The following is a 10,430-nucleotide window of genomic DNA, read 5'->3' on the forward strand; positions in this document are numbered from 1 at the left end:
ATCTTGCATAGCTTCCAGTTACTTATCTGTTGAATAGGAAAACTTCTATGTCCACACTGAGAGAAATTGACAAATGGCTCTGCTTAGTAGCATCTCCTGGAAAGAGTCAAATTCTTTTCCTTTAATATTTTTAGCGAGGCCCCAGTAATTGACAAAAATTTCACTGCCAATTATGTTCATATGTTCTATCAACAAATCAGAGACAATGTTAAGATACTCAAGTTTATCGTGACAGACCATGTAACTATGTGTTTTGTGCTCCCTGGAACTGAAAGCAGGTAAATTAGTTAGATTGTTTTTCAAAATAGATGACGAAAAGGGTCTTAAGTTGACCAGATATTATCATTAAGCAAGTGGGTTCGTACCATGTAGACAAATAGAATACTGGTATTGATAAACCTGCAAGAAGATTATAGCTAAACAAACTCATCCACTCAACTCCAGACAATTGGTAAATAGTGGAAAATGCAAGAGTAATTGTCAGATGAAGCATCTATATTCTCTCCTTTCCTTCTATGATGATTAAGAAATGAATTAATTTATATGATGAGGTGATATTCATGCCCAAAAGCATTTATCCATGAAATCTATTATGTTATATATGCTTTCTTCTTTCAGGAAAGTAGCAAAAAAAGAAAAGTTCTTTCTTAAAAGTTCCAAGGTTCTAAATAATGCAAATAAGTGACTAACAAGAAATGAAATGATAGGATCAAATGCTAAATCATCAAGGGTACATGGAGAGATACAATACTAGACAGTTACCTGGCAAATGAAGAAGATGAATGGGAATTTTTATTTTTTAATTTTTTTAACTTGACATAACAATCAAGAGATATCCTTTGATGAAAGACATCATAATCATCAAGATTAAGTGAAAATCATTGAACAAATTAATAAATAATGATCATAAAGAGTCCTACCATCAGTGCACCATCAAATGCAGTCCCAACCAAAACTAGTGGACAGAATTGGAGCAATGGAGATCTTTGGTGGCATCAGCAAACTACAAAATTAGACTAGTATCAGATAGAGTTGCTTATAATCATTTCAAGCCAAGCCAAGCTCTTCAATCTCCTCATTTCAGAGGTAATACAGTTCGATTTTTCCATGGCCGCAGTATGTAATTTTAGGTCCCTTGCTGAGCGAGCTAGCTAGTCCTAAGTCGGATAATAATCATTTTGTGGAATCATGTTCAGTGGCCAGGTTTACAGATAAAAAACGATAAACTAATAAGAATTGGACCCAATTAAGAAGCTGAATTTTCAGAGCTTGCCAATTTCAGAAAAGACCATTGTCATTTTCCAAGAGGATAATTAATACTAAATTTAATTTTATTCAAAACTTAAAGTGGGGCAATTGCCGCCACTCTTTCCCACAAGATGGCTTCCACTGGTCATGTCTTGCTCATATTTGTACGAGAAACAAATCAGCAGCAAAAAATATACACTGAGGTGGCACATAAATACTTAAGTGTAGATTCTGTTTCTGATACCATATGACCCAAAAAGTGTGGCTAAAGCATCCATCATATGGAATCCTGATCTCTTTCGCATTTAACCAACGTGGGTCTTTTAATTCTTCCCAATATTTTTACACAGAAGGGCTTCTTTCAGTTCCAAAAAGAAAGAAAGAGGAAAACATTTTGGACACAAAACTGCCAAAGTCGAAACTTTACTTGCTAATACTGATGCGGTCTTTCTATGTTATCATTTTGTCAAAAAATTGCAAAGAAACCTCTTCATTCTCTAATTTCAACAACTTCATTCAAATCCAATCTCATTCAACACTTGTCTTTATCCACCACTACTCACTCCTATCTTCTATCACTAACTTCTACTCTCAAATCTCTTAACCAAACGAAACAATCTCACGCTTTTGCACTTCTAAATGGCTTCCTTCCACAAAGTATCTCTCTTTGCGCCTCTCTTATCCTCCGCTACGCCACTTTTCACCACCCATCAACCTCTCACCGTCTCTTTCAACAGACCCTTTCTTTTATTCACTCTGCATTCTTGTGCAATACCCTTATTAGGGCTTTCTCCATTGCTAAAGTCAATGATAACTTTGAAACTTATAATCAAATGGTTAGAAATGGCATTAGGCCTGATGATCACACCTTCCCTTTTGTCCTCAAGGCTTGTGCTGATAATTTGAATGTTCAGAAGGGTATGGAGATTCATGGGTGTGTGTTTAAACTCGGGTTTGATTTCGATGTCTTTGTGGGTAATACCCTTTTGTTGTTTTACGGTAACACTGGCTATTTGAGCGATGCTAAGAAGGTGTTTGATGAAATGCTTGAAAGAGATGTTGTGTCGTGGAATACACTTCTTGGAGCGTTTTCAGTTAATGGGTTTTATCTGAAAGCACTTGATTTGTTTTATGAAATGAATTTGAGGTCTGGATTTAGACCTAATATGGTTACTGTTGTTAGTGTGTTGCCGGTTTGTGCTGCGCTTGAAGATGAGGTGGTGGCGAGTGAAATTCACTGTTATGTTGTGAAGATTGGGTTGGATTCTCAGGTGACTCTATGTAATGCCTTAGTTGATGTGTATGGCAAATGCGGGAATCTGAAGAGTTCAAGGCGAGTTTTTGATGAAATGATGGAGAGGAATGAGGTTTCTTGGAATGCAATTATTACTAGTCTTGCTTATATGGAGCATAATAAAGATGCACTTGAGGCGTTTAGATTGATGATCAATGAAGAGGTGAAACCAAATTCGGTCACCATTGCTAGTATTTTACCTGTATTGGTTGAATTAGAACATTTTGATTTAGGTAAGGAAATTCATGGTTTCAGCTTAAGATTCGGAATTGAATCTGATGTTTTTATTTCCAACTCATTGATTGATATGTATGCAAAATCTGGCCATTCAACCCAAGCTTCTGTTGTGTTTCATCTAATGACTGAAAAGAATGTTGTTTCTTGGAATGCCATGGTTGCTAATTTTGCTCAAAACAGGTTTGAATTAGCAGCCATAGAGTTGGTGAGGCAAATGCAAACTGATGGTGCAATTCCAAATCCAGTCACCTTCACGAATGCTCTTCCAGCTTGCGCACGAATGGGATTCCTTCGTCCTGGAAAAGAAATCCATGCAAGGGCATTCCGCATGGGATGCTACTTTGATCTGTTTGTCTCCAATGCTCTGACAGATATGTATGCTAAGTGTGGTTTCCTGAATCTTGCTCGAAATGTATTTAACATCTCCCTCAGAGATGAAGTATCTTATAACATTTTGATTGTTGGATATTCTCAAACAACTAATAGCTCAGAGTCTCTTAGTTTATTCTTAGAAATGGGGCTTGTGGGTATGGAGCGCGATGTAGTTTCCTACATGGGAGTTATTGCAGCATGTGCAAGTCTAGTGGCGTTGAAGCAGGGAGAAGAGATCCATGCATTAGTTGTACGGAAGAATTTGCACATGCATATCTTTATTGCTAACTCACTTTTGGATTTCTATACCAAGTGTGGGAAAATTGATCTTGCTTGTAAGATCTTTTACCGAATTTCAGAGAAGGATGCAGCCTCTTGGAATACCATTATTTTAGGTGTTGGAATGCTAGGTGAGTTGGAGGCTGCCATCAATCTCTTTGAAGCAATGAGAGAAGATGGTGTGGAATATGATTCAGTATCATATATTGCAGTCTTGTCAGCTTGTAGTCACGGCGGGCTAGTCGAAAAGGGGAAGAAGTACTTCGAGCAAATGCAATCTCAAAATATTAAGCCAACACAAATGCACTATGCCTGTATGGTTGACCTCCTTGGCCGGGCTGGACTTATGGAAGAAGCAGTAAAACTCATTAAAGGTTTGCCTATTAAACCAGATGCCAATGTATGGGGTGCTATGCTTGGAGCTTGCAGAATCTATGGGAATATAGAGTTGGCATCTTGGGCAGCAGAACATTTATTTGAGTTAAAGCCACAGCATTCTGGATACTACGCCATTCTTTCAAACATGTATGCAGAAGCAGGAAAATGGGATGAGGCAAACAGGGTAAGGGAGCTAATGAAGTCGAAGGGTGCAAAGAAAAATCCTGGTTGCAGTTGGGTCCGAATTGACAACCAGATCCATGCATTTGTAGCAGGAGACAAAATTGAGAAATTTGATCCAGGTATTTGGCTTGCAGAATCATGATAAAATTATTAGAAACTGCAATTCAGTTTGAAGACTGACTTTGGAAAGTAAGCTGCATTTGATAAGAAGTCTCAGGATACAAAGATAGTAAAATACAAGTTGCTGTTATTTCAAGAGATCACAGAGTTGTTTCGGTTGCAATAAGATCATTGACAGTTGAACATAGTATTTCCATTACGGGCCTATACATAGATGATCAATGCTGATAAATATCAAAATTAATCAGAGAGTCCTTGTTGCTTATTCATTTGTAAGAGTTGAAAGTTCAAACATCGAAGACAATTGCCCCAAATGAAGGCGAAAATACTAACATTTTAATGTAATAAATTGAAGATTATAAGAGTCCAGAACAAGAAAAAAGAAAACAGAGAAAGAAGAGAGTTCTTCAGGTGCCATTGTTCCATGAATATACATCTATTAAATTCAAAGGAACATATAAGGCTTCAACTAATGTTACAAAAACAGTTGTGGATCAAAAAGGTACAAAAAGATGTGCAAAATTGTCCACTGTCAAATGCTATGATTGGTGACAAATGACTGCCTTGCAAGAAGAATCACCATCTATAGCCCACATATCCAATTCTTCAAGCCGCTTTTGAACCAAATTCAGACCCATCTCGGCAGACCAATAAATCATTTTACCCGCCTCCAAAGAGGACCGATTAATGCTATCGGCACCGATCTTCATGCCAAAACTCGTCTCATCAATCCAGTTAATTCTTATGCCATTCTGTTCCAACAACTTGGATACTGCATAAACAAAATTTCTACTCCCTCCAGATGATGAAGCTTGATCAACTGCAGTGCCAACCTTGTTCACAAAATCATCTGTCCAAATTTTTCGAGCAGAAGAAGAGCCCCTGACAAAGAAAATTTCTGATCTCTTCCCAGCATACATGTCATTAGATGCACCAACGAATCCATGAAATAGATCATCATTGACTAAAAGCATGTTTGTATCTACCATCCAGGAATTATAATGTTCTAAACATTTCTTGATCACATAGCCTTTCACCAATACATCTACCTGTTTTGAGTTGGGATTTCGAAATCCAATCAATTTCTGGGATCTGAGGCTCTCAAGAAGCTGGTCAGCATCAACAATAGGATGCCCCCTTCTAGCAAGATCATAAAGAAAATCAGAGCTAGGACCCATAATAATATAATTCTGAATGTTCAGCCTCTCAAGATGGCATAGCAGGTTCCTTGTGATTTCATCTGATGTTCCAAACATGCTCACAAGCAGAATTGTCTGCTGTTTCTGCACAGAGGGAAGAAGAGACCCAAGATCATCCATGTTCCTAGCAACTCTTCCAGGAAGTACTTCTCTGAAACAAAAGTCATACCATTTCAAATTACTCAAAGGTTGCATTTCCAGAAAGTTGTAGTCAAAAGAACTTTCATCCACTAATTGGGAGTCTGGTCCAGCTGTTTTCCCATAGTTAACACCAGCATCCCTGTGAGAGACGCTGAGTGCTCTCTCATGCCCCAAGTTGGTGTATATATTGAAATAGCCATTAGAATGCACAAATTTAATGAACCAAGGTGTCCAGATCCTTTCTCCCAATCTTTTGTACCATCCATTTGTCACCTGCATGTAAATTTTAGACGCTGAGTAAACCATACATACATGCATAAATTGGATGGTGGGGCGGCTTGGAAGAATTAAATTACCATTCCATCAAGAAATGGCTTGATGCCTTTTGACTTGTGCTTGTCATACCATAGCCTGAACTCTTTCCAGGGTTTTGGAAATATAATCTGACCCCAAGTGCCAACCAACTGATACAAGAAAAGTCGTGTTCCAGGATCCAATTGTATTTTGTTTCCATGTTTACCTATAATCACCAATCATACAAATTAAAGTTGATCTTAACAGGAAACAAAATCTACAAGCAAAAATAGGCAAATAAAAAGCACGGAGGGCTGTTAAAACCAATGAATAAGGCAGCATTATCCAAATATGCACACTGTAATTTCCTTCCAATTAAGTGAAACTAATATTCTGCCATTAAAAAATAACTACGCACAACCTGTAACTGATAATCAGATATTGACACTATGCTTTTTAAAAGGTCATTATAATTCCTATAAATCTTTGATATGAAAGTGGTAACGGACTAACTATAAAAATGCTGCTTGGCCACAGATCCTTCCCATCGTGCAACTAAATGAATAAACAGCTGACAAGTCAAAGCCTATTGGCAGCTCCAACTTATGTCTTGGAACTAGAGCAATGTCATATTTCATCCACAGTAGTATTACTACCATAAGCATAAAATCACGTGGCAATTCCTCCATCTTACATTCCAAATTCAATAAATGTTTATAGTGATTGCATTACCACCATAGATATGTAGGTAAAAGTGAGTTAGTTAAACATTTAACAGGGATCCATTCAAACTCCAAAGGGGTGCTCAACAGCTCCTAATACAATAAGAGATTTAAGAGTATCGAATGATTTAATGTCCAGAATGAGATTTTGATGCAAACAAGCATCAGATTCAGGTGTCCACATCATACAAGGTGTAAAGTATGTCGGTCACTTTTGCCAAGACAAGGGTAACTAATTAATGGGACATCAGTGGTGATTTCAATAAAGATGACAGTCAGATAAGTACGCCATCGCAAATTTCATAATAAACACACAAAAGCAGACAATTTTACTGTTACAAAACCAGAAATAAATAGCAAATGGTACCTGGGACAAACCTTGGACGTTGAAGTGAGACACCATAGATAGAAGGACTAGAGCCAGTAACATTGTAGTAATAATTAACAATCACAGCCTTCACAAACTTATAAAATAGAGGAGAAACCTCCAAATCATCTTCCACAACAAATGCAAACTCATTGTTGGAGCTGGGCCACCATGCCTCCAGCCACTGTGCCTGCAGCCCCACATTACTGGTTCGATAATGTACCACCTTGTTCCCAAAATTCCAATGGAACCCATCAACATACTCCAACATCTTATGTGTTTCCTCAAGTTTTTGGTCCAAAACATTGAATGAATCATTTGCAAAGGGAAAATGGTCAATGTAGACGTGAAGATGGACTGTGTCACCTTCATAATTAGCATTGGCAAGGGATTGAAGGCAGCGGGAGAGTGAATCTAGACGGTTGAATGCAAGGACTTTAATAAGGAAAGTGAAACTGGGGTTACTTTGAGGACTGAAATTCTTGTTCACATTATTTATTGGAATAAAATTGGGATTAGGATCAGGATGTACAGGGGAGAGAGGAAGAGAGGAATGATAATGAGAGAAAAAGAAGAGTGCAAAGAGGGAGAGGAAGAGAAGGAGAGGGAGGAAGTGTTTCTTTGGCGGGCCCACCATTTTTCTTTTCACGGTTGTGGTTCAAGGGAGGGGAGAAACATAGTGGGATTTTGAAGAAATACGAGAGAGATTGATTGTTCTTTCTTTCTTTTCTCTTATTTATTTATTTATTTGTGAAGTCTTTACCCCTGAAGTTTCAGCTTAAAATTCTATACCCCAAGTGAAAGGTACAAAGGGTTTACAAAAGACAGAGAGATATGTGAAAGAACAATCTGTGATGCCTGAATCCGCAAAAAGAAAAGAAAAAAGATTAATCATATATTGAAGTATAATTGTACAACCGAAATGAAACCAAGTAGCCAACTTTCATATTAGAACAAACACTACACTAAACCATTGCCGATTCTCAAGAGTTTCCAGTTAAAAGATTTAAACTTGGTAGTGTCAGGAACAAATATTCAAATAAAGACCACAAGTATCATACTAAATCATGAAAAGATTATTCCAAATCCCTAGAAACTCAAATGCAGTTTCTCTTTCACTAAAAAGATCAAAGTTTAAAATATAATATATATATACCCAATATCCACCAAGTCTAAGACCTGAAGGCTTGTTTAAAATAAATAATTTGCAAGAGGTTAATTTTTTAAGGCGAAAGAATTGAATTGTAGCAAGTATGAGTTTCCAAAAATGAGAATCAACTCTGTAGAATTGAATTTTAGGGTTCCCAACACACGCGAAATAAATTTCAGTATCTGGAAGCAAAAGTCATATCTATAAAAAAAAAAAAGAGTGCAAGCAAACATAAATAAAAGAAACACGAAATCTGATTAAATTTAAGTTTTCTGACTGCAATGACAATCCAAATTCAGCATGAGAAGCTTTTAAAGACTGGTAATTTTAATCAAGGATTAGGGTTTCAGTTGCAGTTAACTGAGGTGTGATTTTTACATTAGTGTTCGTTGATTGTACTGAAAAAATCACATCATAACACAATCCATGTAGGCGTTTACCCTTCAAATTAATCTCTTCTGTTTCTTTTTGTGTTACTTCATCAGAAACAGATTATCGCCAATTATTAAAATGTGAAGGGAGGAAAAGAAAATTAAACCGAAAATCAGATCGAAAAACTTTAAAAAGATAATAACTTCACAGTGAGTGCTGTAAACAACAAACTCTGATTGCGAACCAGTAGATAAGAGAGAGAGAGAGAGAACTTACCAGGACAAACAAACGGCAATGTCGTTTCAATTTGTTACAAGTTGCAGTCTAGATTTGGGTCTGTCACTCTGCTTGCTTTCTTTCTCTCAGATTCAAGGTTTTCATTTTGCGCCTTTTTTCTGTGTTTTGGTTTTATAGGATTTTTTTTTTTCTTTTTGCATAAATAGTTAATGTGTTTATTAATTTATTTTTCTATATGATCTTTTTAAATTGGAAAGATAATGATTAATGTGAGAATAATATTATCATTTCTTGAGTAGAAATAAGATTTTAGTTTAAGGATAAGACACTCTGTACATGCTCTCAAACAATTGTTTTCTTTGAAGGAAATAATTTACACATAGTATATTTATATCACAATTAATTGAATAATTAAGACTGAGTTGAATATTACAATTAATTAATAGATGATTATAAAAATATGATATAAATTTGGTAAAATTTGATAATTAAGTGTTTAAATTTTTTAAAAGTTATAATTTAGCATGTAAAACTAAAAATTATTAACATTTAAGTGTATGGAACCGATCATTTATAAAAAAAAACTAAATAATTATAAAAATGATATGTAAACTTTTAAAATTTGACAATAGAGTTTTTAAACTTTTAAATAACTATAAAATTGGTGTGTAAACTTAATAAACAGTTACTTACAATTAAGTGTATATAGCAGGTCAATAGCAATTATGGATTTATAATCTTACAACATATATTATCAATTTAGTAGATTAAAAAAAATAAAATGTCAAAAAAATATTTTATAAAATATCTACTTTTGATAGAGTAATACACTGTGTTCAATACCACCATTGTTACAATGTTCTTACTACATTTTTATCAATTTTTTTATCTAATTTTGATCAATACATTGTCTTCTTCAACTCATCGTTATAAACATCTAAAATAAAATTGACTATTATTGAAGATGATAATCTTGACTATAATATCACTAATACATCTGCTTTATGACCTTTATAGTATTTATTTATATATTTTTATTTATTTCTATAATATTTAGTTTAAATGAAAGATTTATCCAACTACATGTAAATATTATCTTTCACTATAAAAATCTAATAGAGTTTGATTTGTCTATGTTAGATTTATATATATATATATTCAAATATTAATATCTTTTAATTTTATATATTAAATTATAACTTTTAAAAGTTTAAACATTTGATTATTAAGTTTTAACAAGTTGGCACGTCATTTTGTAATTATCTTTAAAAGAAATTGATATTGATAACTTGTAATATGGTGTTGACCTACTATATACACTCAATTATAAGCATATACTATATTCATACACTAAATTATAACTCTTAAAAATTTAAACACTTAATTGTCGACTTTTAATAAATTCAAATTCTATTTATGTAATTATTCCTTAATTAAATAAATTTATGAGTCAATCAAATAATTTCACTTCATGCTGCCAATAATTAATACAACTTTACTATATCAAATTAAGTAATATGAAAATAAAATAATGCTATTGTTTGGTTGAAATTTATATAAAAAAATTTATTTTATTTGAAAAAAAAATACGATAGAAAAAATAAAATAAAAATGATAAAGTTGAAAAATATATTTTAGTGTTATAGAATGTATTGACTTACTAATATAAAATTTATTTAAAATCCTACCTATTTTATTTAAATTTAGTTTAGCTATAATAAATTCCATAGAAATTTAATTATATAAATTTATACTCCATCTAAAGCAGATAAATTTTAAATTCACCTGGTTTCAACCATACACCGCGTAAAACACATATTATTTTACGTGAACAATT

The 10,430-nt window shown here is 34.2% G+C and overlaps 2 protein-coding genes across 3 annotated transcripts; one reads left to right on the top strand and one right to left on the bottom strand.

The window, feature by feature from the left end:
- The first annotated feature begins 1,403 nt into the window (after positions 1-1,403).
- LOC8262859 (pentatricopeptide repeat-containing protein At2g13600) lies at positions 1,404-4,301 on the top strand. The gene has a single exon (XM_015721978.3). It carries the CDS (start codon positions 1,701-1,703, stop codon positions 4,131-4,133), a length of 2,433 nt encoding a protein of 810 aa, XP_015577464.2. The 5' UTR covers positions 1,404-1,700; the 3' UTR covers positions 4,134-4,301.
- Positions 4,302-4,425: 124 nt separating this feature from the next.
- Positions 4,426-8,873, bottom strand: LOC8262860. Of its 2 annotated transcripts, XM_002523502.3 has the most exons (4): positions 8,633-8,873; positions 6,835-7,692; positions 5,808-5,971; positions 4,426-5,724 (listed from the first exon to the last, which is right to left on the bottom strand). In XM_002523502.3, exons 2-4 carry the CDS (start codon positions 7,469-7,471, stop codon positions 4,651-4,653), a joined length of 1,875 nt encoding a protein of 624 aa, XP_002523548.1. In that variant the 5' UTR covers positions 7,472-7,692; positions 8,633-8,873; the 3' UTR covers positions 4,426-4,650. The 2 variants fall into 2 exon arrangements, with proteins under 2 accessions (XP_002523548.1, XP_015577465.1); XM_015721979.3 differs by lacking the exon at positions 8,633-8,873 and having other exon boundaries at positions 6,846-7,037.
- Between the last annotated feature and the right edge of the window lie 1,557 nt (positions 8,874-10,430).

This window comes from Ricinus communis, chromosome 3, assembly GCF_019578655.1.
Source record: "Ricinus communis isolate WT05 ecotype wild-type chromosome 3, ASM1957865v1, whole genome shotgun sequence".
In the NCBI taxonomy this organism is placed as follows: domain Eukaryota; kingdom Viridiplantae; phylum Streptophyta; class Magnoliopsida; order Malpighiales; family Euphorbiaceae; genus Ricinus; species Ricinus communis.

Bases quoted from the DNA above. Each gene is read 5' to 3' on its own strand.
- LOC8262859 (XM_015721978.3), top strand. From the start codon at position 1,701: ATGTTATCATTTTGTCAAAAAATTGCAAAGAAACCTCTTCATTCTCTA.
- LOC8262860 (XM_002523502.3), bottom strand. From the start codon at position 7,471: ATGGTGGGCCCGCCAAAGAAACACTTCCTCCCTCTCCTTCTCTTCCTC. The intron at 5,972-6,834 runs GTACCATTTGCT...TGGTGATTATAG, and splicing joins ACGTCCAAGGTTTGTCCCAG to GTAAACATGGAAACAAAATA. The intron at 5,725-5,807 runs GTAATTTAATTC...ATTTACATGCAG, and splicing joins AGCCATTTCTTGATGGAATG to GTGACAAATGGATGGTACAA.